Source organism: Rhinolophus hipposideros, assembly GCF_964194185.1.
Source record: "Rhinolophus hipposideros genome assembly, chromosome: 20".
NCBI classification, from domain to species: Eukaryota; Metazoa; Chordata; class Mammalia; order Chiroptera; family Rhinolophidae; genus Rhinolophus; species Rhinolophus hipposideros.
In genome coordinates, this window is record NC_138066.1 from 52,374,684 (window position 1) to 52,397,243 (window position 22,560).

The 22,560-nt window shown below is 55.7% G+C and overlaps 1 protein-coding gene across 5 annotated transcripts in view; it reads left to right on the top strand.

Annotated features, from left to right (window-relative positions):
* Window positions 1–22,560, top strand: part of RPTOR (regulatory associated protein of MTOR complex 1) — a 277,048-nt gene that overhangs the window by 250,012 nt on the left and 4,476 nt on the right. For 4 of the 5 annotated variants that reach the window (XM_081029345.1, XM_081029343.1, XM_081029342.1 and 1 more), the window contains exons 25-30: window positions 7,567–7,672; window positions 10,642–10,756; window positions 12,374–12,498; window positions 13,599–13,703; window positions 16,912–16,959; window positions 21,228–21,334. In XM_081029345.1, the coding sequence (XP_080885471.1) occupies window positions 7,567–7,672; window positions 10,642–10,756; window positions 12,374–12,498; window positions 13,599–13,703; window positions 16,912–16,959; window positions 21,228–21,334 (606 nt within the window). The remainder of the gene's footprint in view (window positions 1–7,566; window positions 7,673–10,641; window positions 10,757–12,373; window positions 12,499–13,598; window positions 13,704–16,911; window positions 16,960–21,227; window positions 21,335–22,560) is intronic. The other variant, XM_081029341.1, reaches the window with a different exon arrangement.

The following is a 22,560-nucleotide window of genomic DNA, read 5'->3' on the forward strand; positions in this document are numbered from 1 at the left end:
TGCTGTTAGGAACTCTGGATGGCCTAGTCCCCTCGGGCTGACTTGTCAGCACCTATAAATTACGGTGATTTCTTGGGATGGTCATGAGCGGCTTTTCTCGAAGTCTTTGAAACATGAGTGTTCTCAGCCACTGCGTGTGATGACAGGGAGAAATGGCTCGAATTACCCCAAACTCATTTCTCTTAAACTTAAAAACGAACTTGACTTTCCCCCGCAAGGATTTGCCTCAGCACGATGTACTTAGACTGGCTGAGCTGAGCGCACCGTCCGTGCACACATGTGAGCAGCAGGCAGGAGAAAGTGCCCCAGAGGCAAGGACTGAGGTCCGACCGCTACATGTATGTTTGTGGTTTCACCCGAGTGCAAACCCAAAGCCAGCCTCTGCTCTGCGGCTAATGCCACGCGCCCTGGCTCAGCCGTGGCAGCACATCCGTCTGCCGTGCGTTCTTCTGTTTGTGTATCTGGAAGCGTGTCAGCGTCCCTGCCAGGGAGGAGCCCATGTGTTGCTCGCATGGAGGAAGCAGAGGCTGGCACCCAGTGATCTGGCCTGATGCCCGCACTGGCGCCCAAAACGTGGGCACCGTGTGCCAGGAGGGAGAGGCCCTCCTGCCCACCGTGAGGCCCTCGGGGCGGTCAGGTGATAGTTGTCAGATGTGTGTGTGATGGTCTCCCCCCAACCCTGCCACGCACGTGAAAACAAACTCGCGCGTGGCTGTAGCTTGAAATGCCGAGCTCTGGGTGTGACGGTTGGAAATGCAGCTCTGTCACGATTCTCACTTTTGTCTGCTAATTCCTGATGGCAGCTAAGAGGTTAGGCTGCTCGAGGACTCGAATGGCTTTTCTTTGACATTAATCAGAGACCTTTTCTGAAAGCATGATTCATCGTGCTGTTTTCTACATTTTTTCCTACTCTTTCCAGGTGGCAGTCACAGGGTGTTCTTTTATTAATTTAGTTATCTAAGGCCATGTTTGTGCAATAAAATGCATTGGGAACAGTTTTATTAGCCTGCTTCACATGTGACTAAAAGTCGCTCGAGGCTAGGATCGTACCTCAGAAAGGACAGAAGAACCCAACCCTACAGCCCTTCACAGGTGAGTGTAAGAAACTCAATATTCACCAGGTAATAGTTTACACCCAGCATTACCATCGTGTGTGACCGATGGTTAGTACGGTGGAGTAACGCAAAGGTACCAGGAGGGAACTGCCAGTGTTGCCAGCTTCTCTGTCAGTTGTCAGACGGCGTACAGGTCTGTGTGACCGAAAAGAACTGTCCTGGATGTGTCCCCCTTTGGTTGATGTGCCAGCCTTCTCTCTTCTGAAGCAGATGTGAGCTCTGCTTTAGAAAGAATGTTAAAGACGGTATATCGTGTGCTTTAAAAAAGATACATTGAAATTGGTTATGATTACAAAAGTAGTACCATTTTCTTTTCACTCTCAGGCGAGCAGATTTCAAAGACTGACTTTATGCAGAGGTTGGCTTACCAGGAAGTGGGGCTCAGACACGGTGGGTGGTGGGAAAATGCTAGCTTGGTGTAGGGCAGTTCGGAAACAGGTACCAAAATTATGACGGGGTGTACCCTGGAAACCGGCAGTCCTACTCTGAGAAGTAGGCCCTAACGTCACTACTCTATGTGGATGTGTAACAATACCTGTGCAGAGGGGCCCAGCACAGCACTGTTTGTAAAGCAAAAAGTTGAAAGCCCAAACAGAATATTAATTAGGAGGAGACTGAATTAAAACAATGCCCTGCACGACCACGACGGTGATGGGCGTGTCCCTGCGGGCACTGGGCTGGGTGGCCTTGACACAGCAGGCCACGTTATCAGCTGGTCCGAGATGCTCCCGCCAACGCTGCTGCCATTGGAAGAACCCGGGAGGTTACATGTCAAGCTGTTCATACAGTTACTTCTGGAAGGTGGGATTGCCATCGGGAAAGAACTGTCCTTTTTAGATTTTATATTTCTGGGCTGTTTGAATGTTTTAGACAGAATGATTATTAGTTTTGTAATTTAGAACAGCGTAAAATTTAACATTTAACTACAAAACGAGCTGGCCTGATCGTTCCGACACATGGCATGCACGGAGAGTGTCGGTTTCCTTGCACGCAGCCCGTAATGCTAAGCCAAGTCCTGCAGAGCCCTGACCCGCCCTGAGGAGAGTGCGCACGCACTGTGGGTCGGCGGGGACTCGCTCTGCACGTCACTAAGTCGGCACATCTATGACACTGTTCCTAAAGTGCACTAACCTATTTTTTCAACTCAGAAAATAAAAATAATAGAATTGAAATCACCCATAATACACACACTCTCACACACTTGCACACACACATACACATGTGCACACATACACACTCACGTACACATACACACATGCACACACATGGTTTTCTCCCCACCTTTGGGGTTATTCCACACACACTGCTTGTATCCTCCTTTCTTCACTGACATTATTATGAACATTGACTGTCTTCTCATATCATCAACTATCCTTCCACAAAAATGACTTCTGCTTTTTCCTATGACAAATGACAGTGTGTGACATTCTTGTACATAAACCTCCAGGCAGTCCGAGTCTGAGAATTTCACTCGGCCGCACCATCAGTCTGTTCCATACCCGCTTGCTCAGTCGTGGCTTTGACTATGTCAGGAGGCCAGCAGTGCCACTGTACCCCGCTTCTAACACGGATGCTTCCAGGCCATCCCGGGAAGGTTCAGGAGGAAAGCAGATAGGTGGGTGCCCCTCCAAGGACATCAGAATGGGGTGAGCATTTGGGTTTGATGGCAGCTGCACAGAGCCTGTGGTTAGCTGGGGGTGGGGCTAAACCTGTGTTCTCTAATTTGTTTCCACTCAGCCACGCCAGAGGGACTGGTGTTTCCCTGCTTGCCTGTCTTCCGGCGTGCTGGTGGGGCACCAGCCTTGTTTTACCTTATAAATCACTGCTGTATCGTAAACAGCCAGGGCCCCAGGTATTGCTGATTAAGGCAGATGTGTTCTTTCTTTAAAACAAACATGTTTTAAACAAAACCGTGTTGAAAGATATTAAAGAAGTCCTGAATCGATAGGAAGAAATTGCACGTTCATGCATCAGAAGACTTAATTTGGCAGTTCTCCCCAAATAGACCCACAGATTCGACACCATGCCCATGAAAAGCCCAGCTGCCTTCTTTGCAGAAATTGACAAGCTAAGACTAAAATTCAGATGAAAATGCAGGGGACTCAGGATAGCACTAAGAAAAGGACTATTGTAAGAGACAAACAAAGCAGAATGACTCAGGCTTCCTGATTTCAAACTTTACTGCGTAGCAGCAACAAGTGGGGTGTTGGCGTCAGGATGGACACACAGGTGGATGGTGAGACCGAGAGTCCAGAAACACCCCACCATCTCCATTGTGCACCCATAAATTCAACAACTTAGACGAACAAGACAGAATCCTTGAAAGACAAACTACCAAAGCTCAATCAGTACAAAAAAGAGAGCCTGGATTGTCTTATGCCCGTTAAAGGAAGTTTATAGTTTAAAACCTCCCAACTAGGGTTCCAGGCCGGAATTCCCGATGGTTCTTAGGAATTTTTTTCACTTTCCCATTCCCGAATCCTGAGATATGAACTATTTTCTGTTCTCCACAATGCATCATTTCCACAAAGTGACGGCTGATACTACCAACCTCCTGGGTTCAAGGACCCGATTTTCCCGATTTCCCAATCAACTTTTCTCAGGATTCAGGAATAGGAAAGCGAAAAAAATTCCTGAGAATGGGCAGGAATTCCCACCTGGAAATCCTACTCCCAGCAAAGAAAAGAGAGCTCAGACACAGAGTTTCACTGGCAGATCCTATAAAACCTCCCAGGAAGAATTAAGACCAGTTGCACACAGTCTGTTGCAGCAAATGAAGAGACGGGAGTGTCCCCAGTTCACTGGACGATGACGCAGCATTACTCTGATCCCAAACCAGCCAAAGACATTCCCGAATAAATAACTACAAACCATATCCTCATGAGCATGGGCCCAAAATCCTCCTATGAGAGTAACAGGTCGGATGCCGCAGTGTGGAAAATGGATAATATACTAGTGACCAAGTGGATTCTGTCCCTAGAGCCAGGGTTTTAAAAATTAGTCATGTAATTGAATGTATCGACGGAGTAGAGAAAAACCACATGATCATCTGAGTGGCCACAGAAAAAGGACTTGAAAGAATTCAGCAGCCATTCATTATAAAAATACTCAGCAAACTGGGACTAGAAGGGAACTTCCTTATCCCCATACAGGGCACCTACAGAAACCTATAGTTGGCATCAGTCTCATTGGTAAAAGACTGAAGTTTTTTCCCTAAACTCAGGAATAAAGCAAGGATGTCTGATCTCCCCTTTGCTGCTCAACATCCTCCTACCAGCCATCCTACCCCAGTGCAATAAGGCAGGAAAAGGAAATAGTGCATGCAGGTGGACAGGATGAGATAAAACTATTTCTGTTCACAGGCTACGTTAATGTGTATATACAAAATCCCAACTCATCTGCAAAATGCTACTAGAATAAGTGAGTTTAATAAGATTGCAGGATACAGAGTCATTATACAAAAATCGATTGTATTTTCTATAAGTAAAATTGGAAACTGAAATTAAATCATTTACAATAGCACCGCCCAAAAACCCATGAAATATTTAGCTATAAACAACGACAACAAAAAAATGCATACAAGATCTGAAAAACAGAGAACACTGATCAAAGAACTCAGAAGATCTCAACCAGTGACAACCATGTTCACGGCTGAAAGACTCACTAGTGTCCCCAGATTAATGCATAGATCAGTGTAACCTCAGTCAAAGTCCCAGGAGGGGTTTTGTTTTAAATCAGTGGGGGAAAGCAAAGACACTAAAATAACCAAACTTTGGAAATAGAACGAGGTCGGAAAGACACACGCTGTCTGATTTCAAGACTCAGTGTAAAGCTGAGGTAATCTAGGCATGTGAAACTGCTGACAGGAGACACATCAATAGAAGGGAACAGTTCACTAATAGACCTGCATCAGTACGTCCATTGATTCTCAACAGAGGTGCCACGCCAGTTCAATGTGGCGGAGAGAGGGTGGATTTTCCACAGGGGGTGCTGTAGCAACTGGATGTCCGTTTGCCAAAAAAAAGAGCGTCTTGGTCCTTCCCTCACACCTGACACAATAACCAAGTCAGTGAGTCACAGCCCTAAACGTGAAGCCGAGAACCATGAAACTTCCAGATGTTTCTGACTTGGGGGTAGGAGATGGTTTCTTTCATAAGACGCAAAAGGCACAAGCCATGCAAGAAGAAAAGGGATAAACTGGATAAATTAATAACTGTGAAGAAAATGAACACAGAAGGTACAGACCAAAGAAAAACGTTGTGAATCGCGTGTCTGAAGTTAGTCATTAGGGAAGTGCGAATTACCGCCATGAAGACACCACCACACTCCTCTCAGAATGGCTAAAAGTGTTAACATCTCAGCACCAAGGGCGGACGGAGCCGCTGAAGCTCTCAGACATTGGAAACGTCTGGCTAGTTCTTATAAAATTAAACACACTCTCCTCCTAGATACCTACCCAGGAGAACTGAAAACTTGTGTTTGTTCAAAAACCTCTGTGAATGTTTTAGTGGCTTTATTCATAATCACCAAAAACTGGAAACAGCCTGGTGAATAAACTGGGGTACAGCCCCATGGCAAAGTCTAAGCCAGACTTAAAATCCATGTACACAACATTCCGGAAAGGGCAGAACAAAACTACAGGATGGAAAACAGGTGGGAACCGAGACTGGGCTGGGCAGGCAACGGCAGGGGGCGCTGGCGGGGTTAGGCAGAGTTGGTCTCGACTGTGGTGGGTTACATAACTGTCAGCCCTCGTCAGAGCTCGGCCCCAAGGGGTGACATGCCGTTCATGTCACTTAGTCAGCCTGACACTGAAGAGGTGCCGTGGGTAGGAAAACGCCCACACGCAGGACATCTCACCTGGCAGTGGCTGCAGCGTTGTACCTCAAAGGGCACCCGTCAGCTGTCACACACAGGGGAGGTACGTGGCAGTCACGTCAGCACGGTGCTGCTAGGGCCCGTCTGCCCCATATGCACTGCCGCCCTCTGACCTCACTGTTTAGGGGGCGCGTTGTTGTTTGTTAAATAAACGATGGGAACAGTGGTAAATCATGGCAAGCTGAAGAGGCATCACAGGGCACACTCGTCCGCACATCATGCCCCCAGAACGTGCTTTGTTTCAGGCCGTGTCTGAGGTTCACATCACATTAGCCGGCCCCCACAGGCCCATCTCCCCTCTGCCTTTGTCAGTCTTTTTGTCATCTTGATAGTCATGACCCATTTTGAATTTTATCCCGAGCCCCTTGAACTTAATTCAGAGGTACTAAAAGTAAGACACAGCTCCCTGAGTCACAACTGCATAATGTGGGTTAATGCCGCATGGCAATGGCCCCGACTGCCGCTCTCCAGAATCCCGGTGGGGACGCCTGTCCCTTTGTCCTGAGCCCCACAACACTCCACACAGACGGGGAGACGTCTCGTCAGCTCTCAGGGCCACATGTCAGTGAGACGATCGCAGTTGGTTTCTGTCTGAGCAGAAGCCAGGAGTGTTACTAATCCACGGCGTGTCACAATCCTAACCGTGTCACACTTCTCGACACCCATACCCTCCTGCTCTGTTAGAGGAAAGCCGGGCAGCAGTGGGGTGTGGGCCCTCGTTCATTCAGAAGCTTTTTCTCAGCCTGAAGAGGAGGAGAAAGCGCAGTGGATGGTTCCGACAGCCGCTGAGTGGGACACTTAGTAGCTCCATTTGGTCCCTGGCCTGTGTGGCAGTTGGCACATCCCAGCAGTCCCCCGCCTGCTGCTTTTCCAGGCATCTCCTCTTCTCTTCCTTCTCATCTCTCTCTATTCCCCCACTAGAGGCCCGGGTTCCCTTTGGCATCAGAGAAAGAATGAAGGCACAGCCTCTGGGCACAGGTCTTAGGATTTTGCACTTTAAGTGGGTGAAGTGGCGGCCTCCACCCGGCTCAGCCTTAGCCCAGGTCTGGCCCAGCACTGCCGTTGTGTCCCCCCCTGCAGAAGTCACGCCCGGGTCCTTCCCTCTGCACCTCACCTCTCGGAAGCATCTTGTCCTCCTCTTTGAGAGCCGCCCACCCTGTTCCTGTCACACGAGGCCGCAGCCTCCACTTCCACGGCTGGGCCCTGAGAACAGGGCAGCGCACGGCCCACGGGCCTGGGGTCCTACGTTGCGCGCCGCAGTCGGCCCTCCACTGGTCCCGGGGTCTCAGAGCCGCCCAGGCCGGTGGGGTGCAGACGGCTCCCCAGCACTAGGAGGCCAGGTGGCCCTTTCCGAGCCCGCAGCCGGTGGCCGTGAGCGGGGGGCCCGGAACCCCGCAGGAGCTCGGGGACCAGCCTCCGCTGGTGCCGCTATGCTGTGTACCTGGCGGTGGGCGTCGGGCGCGCGGGCCAGACCCGAGGACCCGGGTTCTCCAGCATGCGGGAGGAGGAGTCCTTTTCTGGCAAACAGTTATTTCTAGTTGCCGAACTTAATTTGGTGTTTTTGTTGCTGCAGATCCCAGAAGAACACGACCTGGAGAGTCAGATCCGCAAGGAGCGCGAGTGGAGGTTTCTGCGCAACGCCCGCGTCAGGAAGCAGGCTCAGCAACTCATCCAGAAAGGTGAGGGGCGGGGCGTGGGACGTGGGGGGCGGGACGTGGGGCGGGGCGCAGGGTGGGGGCGGGGCGTGGGGCGGGGCACAGAGTGGGGGCGGGGCGTGGGACGTGGGGCGGGGGCGGGGCGTGGGACGTGAGGCCGGACGGGGGGGGCGTGGGACGTGGGGCGGGGCGCAGGATGGGGGCGGGGCGTGGGGCGGGGCACAGAGTGGGGGCGGGGCGTGACACGTGAGGCCGGACGGGGGGGGCGTGGGACGTGGGGGGGCGCAGGGTGGGGGCGGGGCGTGGGGCGGGGCACAGAGTGGGGGCGGGGCGTGACACGTGAGGCCGGACGGGGGGGGGGGGGGGGCGTGGGACGTGGCGGGCAAAGCCCTGCGGGGGAGCCCTCCAGCGAAGCACCAGGCCTCTCCCACAAGCGTGCTCTCAGGTTTGACGTTTCCAAAGGGGAAGGAGCCAGCCCTCCCTGGGCCCTGGGGTCCCTGACTCGAGGGCCCTGTGCGTTTCCCCTGGGGACGGGTGACAGGCACAAAGCCGAGGCTGCCCCCCCTCCGCGTCCTGGAAATCATCGCTGTCTCTGTCACCCAAAGTTGGATTTTAGTCACATTTTCATCAGCCCTTTTACCAGATTTGCCGACAGATGGCCAAACCTTCCCCTTGCATGGCCGCAGCCGCCCGGGGGGAGCGCAGGGAGGACGCCGGGCCCCACGCCCGTCTTAGCTGCAGCCGCCCCCAGGCCCTGGAGGGGTGGGTCAGGCCGGGTCCAGCGGGAGCACCGGCGGGAGCACCGGCAGCGTCACCCAGGGCCTCTCCCTGCCACTGGGGGGGGGCAGTCAGGACCCAGCTCCTTCCGCGGTTTTGCTCACACAGAAGTGGGGTGGACTTACGTCTCCTCCCGCGTGGCCGGCGCGGCTTTAATCACGGCCGGTCCCTGCACAGAGCACTAATCAGGCCCTTAACTCCTGATTCTGTCGATTGGCTGTCGGATCTTGCCCCCCCGTCCTGTAAAACCCAGTGGTGATGATGGGTTAGGTGTAAAGCGGGATGAGGACCCACGCGCACCCGGGAACTGTGCCCCCTGGAGCCAGGACGCCCCTGGGCAGCTCGTCTGTGTGCCCAGCTCACCCTGTAACACGCCTTAGGGCCGTTGGTCGTGCACGTGTGCGGTCACTTCTGAGGACTGAGCTCGGCTGTTTGGGACCCTGCCTCCCTGAACGAGCTGGATGGAACGCCCTCTCCAGTGACGAGGTCAGCGTCTGCCGCCTGGCAGTCGCCACTCCCACGTGTGCAGCCGGGGGCAGCCGTGACTGCAGGTTCCTGGCCCCGAGAGCAGAGCCGCCCAGGTGGCAGGCGCGCTCCGAGTCGCAGTCAAGACGCCCATCTCTGGGAGGCTTGCAGGCCCACGGCTGCGACAGCAGGACAGTGGTGTCCCTGCGCCTGCGAGAGCCCGGGGGCCGAGCCCCAGGCGCATGGCCCGCAGCGACGCCACACTTGGGGCTGGCACTTCCGGTCAGCGCTGAGCCGGGCATCCGAGAAACAACCCGTGTTCTAGGCCAAGACAAAAGCAAAGTTTGTGAACCAGAGCCCAGGGGCTCTGCTTTCCTTCGTGGGGAACAGAGATGCGCTTGTCAGGCTCACGCGCAGAGGAGCCGCCGAGCTGCTGGAACGCAGAAAGCTGGGCACGGGGACCGCGAGCCGCCAGGACGTCAGCGACCCCCCCCTCGGTCGCCCGCAGAACCCTGTCACGTTTTATTCTTATTTGCGATCTGGCTGCAACAGAAACTGAGAAAGGCGGGAAGTCGTGCCTGTGGGTGGAGCGACGTCACGGCCCCCGTGCGCGTCGCCAGAGACGAGGGGGGAAGGTCAGTGTCGGCTGCCGGTAGTCCCGGAGCCCCCTCACCCGGGGGCTGTCGCGCAGGAGCTCTGCATACATGCAAAGCGCATTTGCTGACTTCAGAATCGGGTCCTTCAGCTTCCAATGCTCCATGTCCCGCCGCCGTCCTGGCTCCCTGCAAAGAAGCCGCAGCTCAGTGAGGCCTCCAGGCGCCAGCCGCTCCCCCGTTAGTACCTCTGGGGCCTGTTGCCTGGGAGTCCGACTCCCGTGCTGTCATCCAGGGCTTTCCAGGGTCTGCTGTTTTAACAAAGGGACGTGGTGAGGGGCCGAAGCCCAGGGCAGCGAACACCACAGAAGCCCCTTTGCGGCACCCAAGACCTGTGTTCACAGCCAAGCAGGAGTCTGCATCTCTGAGGCGCTGCTGGGTGATGCAGGGGCCTGGCCAGCCCCCCACCCCGGGCCAAGCGTGGACAGAGGGGCCCAGGGCACGTGCCCCTCCGAATAAGCCTTACACTGGTGTTCACCAAAAATGTTGCAAATGCGTCCTGACGCTCTGCACTTTCAGCCTCTGTTTATTGTTCTGCTGAGACAAACTCAGACCTTGTTTGAGGGGGACTTGTTTCCTGTGTCAGGACTCGGAGTCTGTGACACATCCACACTCAGCTCCTCTGTGAGTCTGTGATTCTCCACCCCTCAGTCGTGCCAGGTTGTAGGTACCACCTTTCCAGACTGAAAGACCCCCTGGGACTTTGGCCGGACCATGGACAGTGGAGGCTGCACCCCACGTTTCAACCTGGAGCCTGAGTGACAAATTACGGCCAACTGAGCTTTCCTCTGACATCATCATTGCTTTCTTCGTAAAATCCAAACGGACTACAGTGCCCAGTATTGCTGCTGTATTGTTGCAATGCACACATTGGCAAGTTTGGCTCAAAACTTACCCACGTGTCACCTTGTGCAGGAGCTTGTGGGCTCCACACAGGCAGGGAGCCTGCGTCCGGGGAGCCCGGGCCCTCACTCTGGACCCTGCTTGCTTCCTCTGTGCCCCTACGAGTCAAACATGAGGTGTGGGCATCGGCCTTGGGACAAATGTGTCGTCCCTTTTTTCTGTGAAATAAGACCCCTGGTTTGTTTCCCTGGGCAGGCATCACCAGACTAGACGACCAGATATTTCTGAACAGGAACCCCGGCGTCCCCTCCGTAGTCAAGTTTCACCCCTTTACACCGTGTGTGGCCGTCGCCGATAAGGACAGCATCTGGTACGTGGGGCTGGGCGAGACTTGCGTTTCAGCGGGCTGGCAGTGAGCCCCGGTGGTGCAAGCAGCACCTCTTCCTCCCCCCCCTTCCGGGCCTCCAAGCCCTGGGGGCTGCTGCCGGTGGACAGGCCTCAGAATGTGGGGAGAAAGGCCCCTACTCCCCTCTTCTAGTGACCCCCACCCAGTGTTACTGGAGGCCGGCCAGGGTCCCAGCCAGGTTACGGACCGGGCCTTCTAGTATTAAGACAAGGCTGTTCCCACAGGCTCATGCAGACCACGTGTGACAAGGGTGTCTGCGGGCCAATTCCATTACCACCTCTGCAGAAGCAAGTGCGTCCATATAAGACACAAGCTTTGCCCTTATGTCATGGAGAAAATGCTCGCTTCATGGCCGGGAGAATGAGGGTTATTCTTACCTCTTACTTTCCTCTTTTTTTATTGTGGTAAAATACACATAACAAGATTTACCATTTTAACCATTTTTCAGTGTCCAGTTCAGTGGCATGAGTATACTCACACGGTACCATCACTATCCATCTTCAGAACTTCCTCATTTCACCAAACTGAATCTCTGTCCCTACTAAACACTCACTCCCGCTCCCCGCCCCAGCCCCTGGCAGCTTCCATCCCAGTTTCTGTCTCTACGAATGTGTCTCTTCTGGGGACCCTGGATAAGCAGAGTCACACGGTACTTGTCTTTCTGTGACTGGCTGATTTCCGTGAGCAGTGTCCACAAGGCCCATCCATGTTATCGCAGGTGTCAGAATAACCTTCCTTTTTAGGGCTGAGTAATATTCTGTTATCTGGAGAGACCATGCCTTCTTTATCCATTCATCCATCAATGGACACGTGGGTTGTTTCTACCTTTTTTTTTTTAACATACTAGTATGATCAGGTTTTAGTTTTAAATTTTTTTTAAATAGGTTCGCTTTTAACACAACTTAAAGGAAAGTAAAATATAAAATAGAATAAGGCCTACCTTGTTTACTTGTTGGGTTGATTTTGTTGGAAAAGGAAACGAAGTAAATTACAGCGGAGTTATTGAACCATTTGATACCTGCCATGGGACTGCATGTATTTGATCCCAGAGGGGCTAAATGTGACCTCAGATTCTAATTTACTTCAGGCTACCCGTATACTTGTATTTGTTAACAGTGTCCTTTAAATTAGAAACAAATTTTATTGAAGATTCTGTAGACAATCATTTTTTCTTAATAACTAACATAGTAGTAATAAGTAACATTGTTTAGCTGCTTAATATCTGCCAGGCACAATGCTAATTCCTGTGTATCTGTTTATGCCCATTTAATTGTTACAACTTGTTTCCTCCTTTGGACTATTGTGAAAAATGCTGCTATAAACATGGGTGCATAAATCTCTCTCAAGTATCAACCCAGAAGCGGAATCCTGGATCATGCAGTAGTTCTGTGTTTAATTATTTTGAGGACTTCCAGACTGTTCCCCACAGCAGCAGCCCCATTTGACATCCCCACCTGCAATGCACCAGGGCTCGGTTTCCCCACATCTTCCCAACAGGCGTCGTTTTGCTGAGAGTGGCTGTCCTGGTGGGTGCAAGCTGGCCCCCTGTGGTTTCACCCTTCCTGCTTGTATTCCCTTCAGTTTCTGGGATTGGGAGAAAGGGGAGAAGCTGGATTACTTCCACAACGGGAACCCCCGGTACACGAGGGTCACGGCCATGGAGTATCTGAATGGTCAGGACTGCTCACTGCTGCTCACGGCCACAGGTGAGAGGGGCTTGCATGGCCTGGACAGAGGGGACAGGGGACAGATGTAAGACCCCAGCACAAAGTTTCCTTTGACCCTGACCATTTTTTCTGGCAAAGGGGACTGGTCACAAGAGGAGACCACCGTCATTAAGGGGTTAGGAGGCTTCTGAGGGAAAGGGCTCCCCTCCCCAGATGCTGGGGAAAGCAGAGTGACCAGTACCAGTCAGTGTATCAGGCACTGTGTCTCCTCCTCGGGGAGAACAGGCACCTGTAGGCTTCAGAAGCCCACACAGGCGAGACCAGTGGACCTCACGGGACCCGGTAGGGAGAGGGAGGTGGCCCCCCCGTGACACGTGCTGGGGTCTCCAGCCGGCCTTGCCTCCGCCCCTTCCTCTCCATGTCAGGCCCCCTCTTCCTGGCAGTCAGCCTTACGGCCCTTCAGCCGTAGTTTGTTACCAGCAGTGGGTCTCACGCTTTCTTTTTGGTCTGAAATGTCATCAGTTCACCCTCACTCTTGAACACTAGTGTTCCAAGTAAGCCAGCCTTGGTTATCAGTCGTTTTCCTGTAGCATTTTAAAGACGTAATGTCACTGTTTCTTGCTGATGGGAAGTCGCTGTCAGTCTAGTGGTGCCTCCTTCAGAGATGACAGGCGTAGTGGGGGGTGCCAGGGAGGAGGGGGGAGCACGCACGAGAGAAAGAGGCCACGTCCAACGCCAGGAAGAAGGAAGGAAGGACACAGGACTCCGGCGCCCCTCGTTGCCCATCTGCCGAGGACACCAGAGCCATTTCCCCCGTGCTAAGTGTCCAAAGGCAGGGAGGAATGTTCTGCCATCTTCTGATCTGGACACCCCAGGGGCCGAGGTCACGTGTGTGGAGCACTGACAGGGAGTGGGAAGGGGTGACAGGCACTGAAGATCATCCCTAAGTGAGATTGGTTCTCAGCACGAGATGTCAGTGGGGGAGAACAGGGACAGTGGCGGAAGTGGCGCTAACCCCACTGCCCAGACATGAGTGAGGGCACAGCCGGCCCATCCAGGATCCTAAGCTCTCTCCCCTCCGTGGTGCCTTCCCCCAGGACAGCTGGGCCTGGGTTCTGACCACCTCTTTTCTCCCCAAGATGATGGCGCCATCAGGGTCTGGAAGAATTTCGCCGATTTGGAAAAGAATCCAGAAATGGTGACCGCTTGGCAGGGACTCTCGGACATGCTGCCAACAACCCGAGGTGCGTCCTTCCCGGGAACAAAAAGAGGATCCAGAACCACGGGAAGGGGCAGGGGTGGGGGGAGAGGGGCCCGGAAGGGGCCTGGAGAGAGGGCTACCCCGCAGCTGCTCAGTTCATTCGATTCTGGAGTCACGAACCTGCCGGCTTCCCTCATTCATCACCAGGCGCTTCACCTGGGAGACTAGCTGTGCGTGCTGGCGGTCCAGCGACCTCTGACCGGCCCAGCGTGCCACAGGCCTGCATGCACCTGCCCTCAGCCCTTGTCCCTGGCTTGAAGCGAGTGTTGCTTAGAAAAGCATTGCCTCTGGCAGGCCATGGGGGCTGGGGGGTCCTGCATTCTGAGCTCTTTGTACCCAAATTAATTCTCTTGGGGGCTGAGTGCACAGTGGTCACCGGCTGTCCTTGCGTCTGGGTGGGGTGGCCGCGTGCGCTCCCCTGGCTGACGCTCCCCTGGCTGACAGATGTGCTGGCGTAGCTCGGGGAGGGGGCGCAGTTCCACCGGGCACAGCTCCACATGCTGCCTGACAGGTGGGCATGGCCACCGCTCTGCAGCTGCCGTCCTTCCTGGGGCCAGGGCAGGAGTCGGAAGAGGCCCGTGGTCTCAGCTCCCAGGCTCGCTCTGTGTCCGGAAAGCAGTTACCTGGGCTGTGGGGGTCAGGATGTGGGGGGTCAGGCTGTGGGGGTCAGCATGTGGGGTCAGGATGTGAGGGTCAGGATGTGGGGGTCAGGATGTGGGGGTCAGGATGTGGGGTCAGGATGTGGGGGTCAGGCTGTCGGGGTCAGCATTTCCAGACGCCCGCAGCTGGAGCCCTGTCTCCCTTCAGTTTGACCCCAAATCCACTGGTGCTGTTGTCGCCAGTAAAAGCGCTTACTCTGCACTCCTCCTGTCAGCCTGGGATGTCCACCTCCCTTTCCACGTTCCGCGTGGCCTCGCCTGTGTCCTGTCCTTGCAGCACCACAGGGAGCCTGGTGCTGCTCTGTCCCCTTCGGTCCTGGGGAGATGCCGACCCTCAGCGGCGACTTCCTGAGGGAGGGGCTGCCAGCACAGACAGCATCAGGGCAGACAGTTCTTGCATGTTGTTTTTAAAAATGTAGCCATGTTTTTAAATTTTTTTCAGGAACAACATAGCCGTCCATATGCACCCCCTACCCACCCAATCCTCCAGGCCGGGTCGTGTGCTGATGTGGGTGACAGTGTCCCTCCATCTGTGTGCTGCCTTTTCCATATTAGAGCAAAAGCTTGGTCTCTGCCCCACGACCCCCATCCCCACCCCTCAGCCCATGCTGGCAGCTCTGCTGGGGGTCGGGGGCCGTGAGGACCCTCCGTGGCTTCCTGGGTACTCAGCTCACAGGTTTCACTGCAGGACACATGGCGATTGAATTGTCCCCTCAGGACACTTTTCAGTCCTAAGCTCCTGCTGCCATCCCAGCAGGCGATACGCCCAGAGCCCCAGCCATTCCCCAGCCATGCCACGCAGGACATGCAAAGACCCCTGTATGGGGCAGGCAGGGGCTGGGCGAGAGCAGAGGAGAGGGGTCAGCAGAAACTCTGGTGGTTAAGTTTATTCTTCATGCAACTGCCTGCATCACTGTCACCCCAAATGACGTGTGGGGTTCTGAGACTTGCAGAGTAGTCTTCTCCACAGCATGTTTCCCTTCATTTCCTTTAGGGTGAGAGGGGCTGTCCAGGAGGACAGCCTGGAAGCATGACGGGTTTGGGGGTTCCAGCTGAAAAGAAATGCAGCTGGGTGAGTGGATGGACAGCACGTGTCCTCCCAGCCCGTGAGGGGACCCGCCTGGTGTGTGGAGTGCTGCTCCTGGCCCTAGGTGTCTACTGTAGCCCTGACTGGAGAGTGGCTTCCACTGTGTAGACGTGTTTCCTACCACCCCCCACCATCTGCACCTCTCCCCAGTTTCAGTTGCTGAGGGTCTGTCAGCAGGTGCGGGGTAAGCAGCTGTAGGTGGACACCCTGCCTTCACCAGCTGTGCAGCCAGGGCTGGCTGGTCACACCCTCTGCCTTCCAGCCAGCAGCTGTCAGCTTAGAGAAGGGAAGGACGCCCGGCCAGCAAGGCGGAGCCTGCCAGTGTCCCCACGGTGGTCTCTGGGGACCTTCTCAGGCACAGGGAACAGCCCCCACTTCCTGCTCCGAATGAATCCCACGGGCGCTTATAGCTCAATTTGCTGCACACAGCGTGTTCCCCATGTGGCCCGTAGCTGCCCCAGGTGGCTGCCCGGGCAGGAGCCTGCACAGCCAGGCGCCCCCTCCCACCCGCCTTCGGGTGCCAAGTGCGTGGGGAGGGCTCATCTCCTAGGAACGCTGGCGTGTGGGGCGGTGGGTGGCGTGTCATCCGAGCCAGAGGAGGGGCTGACCCAGGTAGTAGAGGGGAGCCCTTACCTGTGAGGTCGCTGTCTTGGCAGCGTCTTTGAAAAGACTGGACTGTGGTTTGTGACTGAAAAGAAGCCGCTTTCCTGCAGGGGCCCCCGCCCAGCTCTTTGGAAGTTTTGTAGGATCCCGATGTCATCATCTTCAAATACCTCTGGCTCACATGCATACACGTGTGCACACGCTTACACACGCACAGCTGTGTGCTTGCATGCACCGTGCACCTGTGCACGCTCCCCTCACAGCCCCCCTGCAGTCAGGAGAACCCAGCCGCCCTCGGAGCTGCATGCACTGTGCTCGGAAGTAGAATCAGTGATGGGACCGTGTCCTCAAGCCACAGTCCTGGGCAGAGACCCCCGGGCCCAGCGGCCCTTGCAGAGCCTCCTGGCTGACCACCGGGGCCGCTCCTGCCAGCCTGGCCGCACTAACCATGTGTGGTTCTGGCCACTAACCTCTCTGAGCTGACCGCCCCATCACCCCACACGCATTTCCCCGCACTCAGGCCCGTGAGGTCCACTACTGTGTCAGGTCATGTTTCTCTGAGGGCCACAGGACCTCTCAACTCCCATCTACGGGCAGACCTTGTTTGAGCCCAAACCCCGGTGACTGCGTTTTCAGGTTTGTCAGATGAATTTCTGCCAAGGTCTAGGCTGCCCTGTGAGGTTGACCCCGATTCTGAGTGAGCACGACACGGCCACTCCCGCCTGCACCCCACCCCGTTCTGCCTGGCGCTGGGCAAACCCTTTGGCTGGTTTGCTTTGGGCTGCTGGGCTCTGCGGCCGCCTCGCCCCTGCGTCAGACCCACCGTCCCTGTTTCCTCACAGGTCTGGCGCGAAAGGTCTCCATCTATCTTGACCACAGTAAGCAGGGAGGTGAGTGCCACGTGTTCCTGTGACCGCCCAGGGCCGGGGGCAGGAGCCAGCCTGCTCCCCTGCTTGCTGGCATTCGTCCCCACGCCTGCAGTGCCACTCAGGACTGGCTGGGGTAGCGCTGTGCTTTTTCTTCTCTGTTCATCCACGCAGACCCGTCCAACACAAAAGGAGTCAGTCAGTGAGCCCTGAGGTTTCACTGGACACGTCAGGTAGCTAACGGTGAGGCTCTGGGAGGAAAGCTGCCAGCCGCAGACAGGAATGACCCTTGTGGCCGCCCATCCTGGGCCTTCTTCCTCCGAAGGCAGGGGGCTCGAGCCTGGCCGGGCCCAACGCGTCCCTCCCTCTTCTGTGCTTCTCACTCTCGGATTCTTACTGCATTCAACGGGCATCCAGTGACCTCTTCCCTCTCCAGGCCACTGCCACACTCACCTAGAAACGGAAAACAATCCAGGTTTAAATCTGCTTGTGAGGATGTCACCGCCACCACTCACAGGTGTCCCCCCCCCCCCCGTCCAGATGGGACGGCCACCCGAAGGCCACACTCAGCAGGGGGCAAACGGCAGCTTGATTAGAACAGGGACATTGGTCCACACTGAGATTTGTTTTCCCACCGAAATGTTCGAAAAAGACTTTTTTTCAGAATGTAATGCATAGCCCATTGCAGCATCTGTTTCCATCTGGAAAATCTGGACGTGACTGATCGTCACACAAAGCCCACGGTCACATGCAGTGGTCAGAACTGCTAACCTAGAGATAAAGGCCCTCCAGAGTAAGAGGTGTGTCAGAGATCAGTAAGAATAGCTGCACGGACACGATTCAGGCAGAAACCTTTGTGGCCCGAGGCGACAGAGGCCTGGTGTCTATGAGAAAGTGAAGGGGGCCGTTCCATCCGCACAGGGAAGCCGACTGGTTCAGAAACATAACATGGTGATCCTGATTCGAAATGATGGGTTTGGTTTTCAGGCCAGTCCTCATAGCAAGTGCTTTCCCGTTATCTCTGCAAACCTTCTCTGGACACAATGTTGCTCAGGCCCAGTCACCCTGTTCTAATGTCCCAAAGGTTTGAGATACAGGTCGCGCGAGGCAGTCACAGCTGCAAATGGCTTGGTTGCTATATTTTTTTTTTTTTTTTTTTTTTTACAAAACGAGTCTTTTTTCTCTCTTAATCGCAGTACTTATTTATGTAAATTGTAAAGAGACGGAGCCTTACAAATCCAGGCAGAAAATGTCATTCTTGACCTGTAATTTGAAGATTCCAGTGCGACCGGCCTTCTAGGAACATTTCATCCTATCTGCTTTTAGGTGTTTGTTCCGACGCAGTCTGGGGCTAGCAGGGTCCCCACCTGGGGTCTTGGTGCCCAGGAGGCAGAAAACAAGAAGTCCGACAGACCTTTGGACCCACACTTTACTGATTTATAAAGAGATCTTCTAGTAAGAAGTTCAGAATGAGGGGAAGTGGTTAGAAAGGAGAAGACTAGGACTGACCTTGTCTCTAGCCCTGGTCTCCAGAGGGGAAAGCCAAACAGAGCAGCAAGTGGGCCTGCACTGCAGCAGGCACGGCCGTGGCAGTGACCTGCTGAATGACCGTCAGGAAAAGCCTGCTCAGGCTTCTCAGACAAATGACAGGGCCACTTCCTCTGGAAACCGAAAGAAGAGCCACAGGGCCACCTGTCATGGTTGGGGCCGGGATGGGGGACAGGAGGTCGAGGGTCCTTGTCGTTGTCTTCAGCTGGTCGGTGGGACACGGGAGTCAGTGCCACAGTGTGGACAGCAGTGGGTCCCCAGGCGGGCGAGCTCCTTCCCACCCCGTGCCAGAGCCCAGGACGGGTCAGGGCGACCCCGGGGGTGATGACCAGTGTCCTGCACCCATGTGTGTGACTTGAACATCATCCTGGGCCTCTGGCTGTTGACTCATGTCTGGTACTGGGAGCATCTAGAAAAGTAGAGGGCAATAACATAGAAGGGCGATGACAGTGGCTGGCAGAGTGGCCGTGAGTCAGACGCTGCCCGTGCTGGCCTGACGGGAGAAGGAGCGGAGGGCGCTCTGACCCTGCCTGCACTCCCACCCTGCAGAGGTCATGGCGAGTCCAGGATGGAGGCTTGGCAGCACCTGTGGAGGGGAGGCCCTCCCAGTGCAGGGTCGGTGTAGGGTCGTAGTGAGGCCTGCCCTTGGAAAGGATGGCTTCCCCGAGGCAGGTGCCCAGCGCCAGGCGGCCTGACTGCTAGGGAGCACGCGCTCCCATCCTGTGCCCTCTGACCCTTTGGGCAGCCGGCACGTGCTCTCAGCTCAGTCCCAGGAGAAGGTGAAGTTCAGGTGAAGCCATGTGCTCCTGGGGGCAGGGTCTCTGGAACGGTTTCTGTGTTTGGCTGGAGTCTGAGCCTGCCAGGTTCAGGGGCACTCGCAGAGCCGAGAGGCCTGACCACATGGGGAGGCTCTGCGTGGGGCTGCCGTCCTGCAGGTCTGTGGTTCAGACCTGAATGGAAAGAGCAGGTGGGGGCTGGCCCTCCCCTCAGAGATCCAGAACCGTCTCTCCCTGGGGCGTTTCAGGTTGGGGTTGACAGGACCATAGGGGTCAGCTCCAGGTGACGAGGTCCACAGAGGTCAGTCTGAACTGGCCACTGAGGCCGGAGCGCTGAGTGCAGAGGGTGTGGACACCGGAGACTCCAGGACCTGCTCCCCCAGCCTCATTGCCACTGGGCCTGGGACACTGACTTGCGTGCCCCCGTCTCTTATGTGACAGCCACCCCTGCTCCACACATCCATATTTAAGGAAGGAATTTCCTCTTTGGCAGATGTGGGACTGGGACATGTGTCCAGGGAGTGTCCAGGATAAAGGCAGGTGGACACTGGGAATCTCTTCGTCCTGGGGGCACCCACCACCCCACACCCGGCAGTGAGATCAGGCTGACACGTAGAAGCAATGTGGTCACGTGTGTGCCAGGTTTGGTAGTCTGCCTGGCTGGGCTAAGGCCTCAGATTTTAAAAACTTGGATGTGGCCAGACATGCAGCCAGTGCTCCTGGCTGACACCAGCTGTCTCCATCGAGCAAACATGAGTCATGGCGTCCTGACGGTGTGGGCAGGGGGTCAGTGGGGTGACTCTGCTGGCGGAGACCTCCTGCCTGCTCCTGCAAATCCAGAAACCTGAGCTGCCCTCCGGAGGGCTGACTGGAAGGCCAGGCGGCCCGTGAGGGCGAGGTGGGTGCGGCCGCTGCCCACTGGCCTTTCTCCCGGGCAGGGGAAGGCAGACACACTGCACAGGACGCTCTGTACGGGAGGAAGTGTTTGGAAGTCTCCTTGGTCAAGGTCATGTGTTTGTCTCGTACGAGTTTTACAAATCATACCTACCAGTTTTATTCCTTCTGTTCGTCACGTCCAGGAAGAGAGTGTCCTCTGTGTTGTTATCCTTTCCCCATTCACCGTGAATAGGTCACTTCCTGCCACCATGTCGGGAAGCTGAGACACAGGGCTGGGTGGGGAGGGTCTCGGGCAAGCAGGCCAGGGGCCGCGACCCCTTTCTGGGCAGCAGGAAGTGGCCAGGACTCCAGGCCCTGGCAGGAGGACAGGGAGACCGGGGGGAGCAGCAAGGGCCTTTTAGGAGGTGGGTCGGGGTGTGGAGCAGACACCCCACAAGGGTTGTTTGAGTCTCAGCCATCTTCACATTTCGATCTAAGACATTACTTAGCACAGACAGGGCCCCTGTCGTAGGTGACGTGTCTGGGGAAGGTACTCTCGGCCCGTGGAGTTCATCTGGGGACAGCGGGCAAGTGAGATTTTTCACTGTGTCTAAGATTGGACTTTGCAAAAAAACAAAAGCAAAAATGGCAAACTGTGAGCAACAGTTGGGTCTGGGTGGTGGCTACAGGATTTGCACTGCGCTCTGAGTGGGGGCCCAGCTGGGAGAGGGCGGCCCTCGTCTTGGTCACGTCGCCTTGTGTGTGGGCCCCACCTCCGGTGTGGCTCCTGTCCCTCGCGGGGACCTGCGGTCCTTGAGCTTCAGCATGGCCAAGATAGGACACATGTCCACACCTGAGGCCAGTCTAAGGTCGCCAGACCTGCCAGTTGCACGCTGGCATCTCGGACAGATGGTCCCAGGACGGTGCTGTCCCCCAGCAGGGATCTGGGGAGGCTCTAGCTGTTGTCCTACCTGGACTCGGCGTGCGCTGGGGCCCCAGCGTGAGCTCGCATGGGGTGGGACAGGCGGTGGCACCCCTTGACGCCCAGCACAGGCTCCCGTGGTGACACCAGTGTCATCTGTGTCTCTCCAGGAGCTGGGATGGTGGTGGACTGGGAGCAGGAGACTGGCCTCCTCATGAGCTCTGGGGACGTGCGGATTGTCCGCGTCTGGGACACGGACCGTGAGATGAAGGTGCAGGTAACCGCTCGGGCCCCCATGAGCTCCCACACTCCCACCCTCCTCATGGAAAACCAGGACTGAGCGTCACTGAGCAGCCGGGACAGCGTCAGCTATGCAGGGAGGGGCACAGACCAGACGAGTTGGGCCTCGTGGCCGAGGCACGTGCAGGCGGCCTGAAGCCTTTTGATGAGTCAGCATGTCTGGGGCCACGTCACCTGCGGTGCTCGGCCCTCATTGTTATCCAGTATTATCTACACAAATTAGGGAATGTCAGCAGTGGGTGAAACACTCTAAATTACAATGGTTATTAAACTGTGTGCTTCTTAAAGTATTATTTCAGTTGTAATAAAAAGAGACAGCAGTACGTTGGTTTTGCTTAAGACCGGAAAAGCCACAGTGGCGCTCGCGGTGCTCGGTGGAGACGAGCTCAGAGCAGGGGATGCGGTTGTTAGCGCTGCCCTTCCCTCACCCCTCAGCCACTTTGGGGCAGGTGACCTCTCCCCCGTCCTCACGTCCTCCCATGGCACAGGCCTATCTGGGGACTGCATCCGGCCAGCCAGTGCGGCCCTCCCTGCTGCAGCCGGACAAGGAGCCTGTGACTGCCAGCCGCTCATCCATTTCTGGAAGGCACCTTCATTACCGACCCGGGGGCTCACCCCTCACCCCGCCACCTGGCAGCCCTCTGAGGCCCTGGTTGGGCAGAGGAGAGGCGGTGGTGCCTCGGCTGCTCCCCCTCTGAAGCGGGTCGACGCCTGTCTCCATGCACGTGGGTTTCCTCCTTGTATGTGCCGAGCGCAGCAAAGCCTCCGAGGGTTAGAGAAGCACGTCTCCCCTCCTGGGGCCGTAGTTTGTCTCCTGCTCTTTCCTGCCGAGCGAGCGGAGCGTTCGTCACCCCACCTGCCCTTCTCCAGCACTGACAGCCACCAGGAGGGGCGGCTGGGAGCCGTGCTGTGGGCGGCTGAACTCCCAGGCCTTTGCTGGACGAGAAAGGGGTGAAGAGGGAGCTAACGGGGACTCCTCTGCCCAAAATGCTCCATCTTTTTAAGAGAAAGGAAGATGCTAGGATGTTGAATTGGTGACGAAAACCAGAGGTGTTTGCTGGCAACGACCTTGGAAACCCTGCTCTCGGGTCCCCCTCCCAGCCGGGGGCCCCACTGCAGCCAGGCTGCCATGCAGGTGGACGTGGGCCTGACTCAGTCCCATGTGGCCTTTGCGGGTCCCTCAGGCTTTTGGCGGCTTCCCTG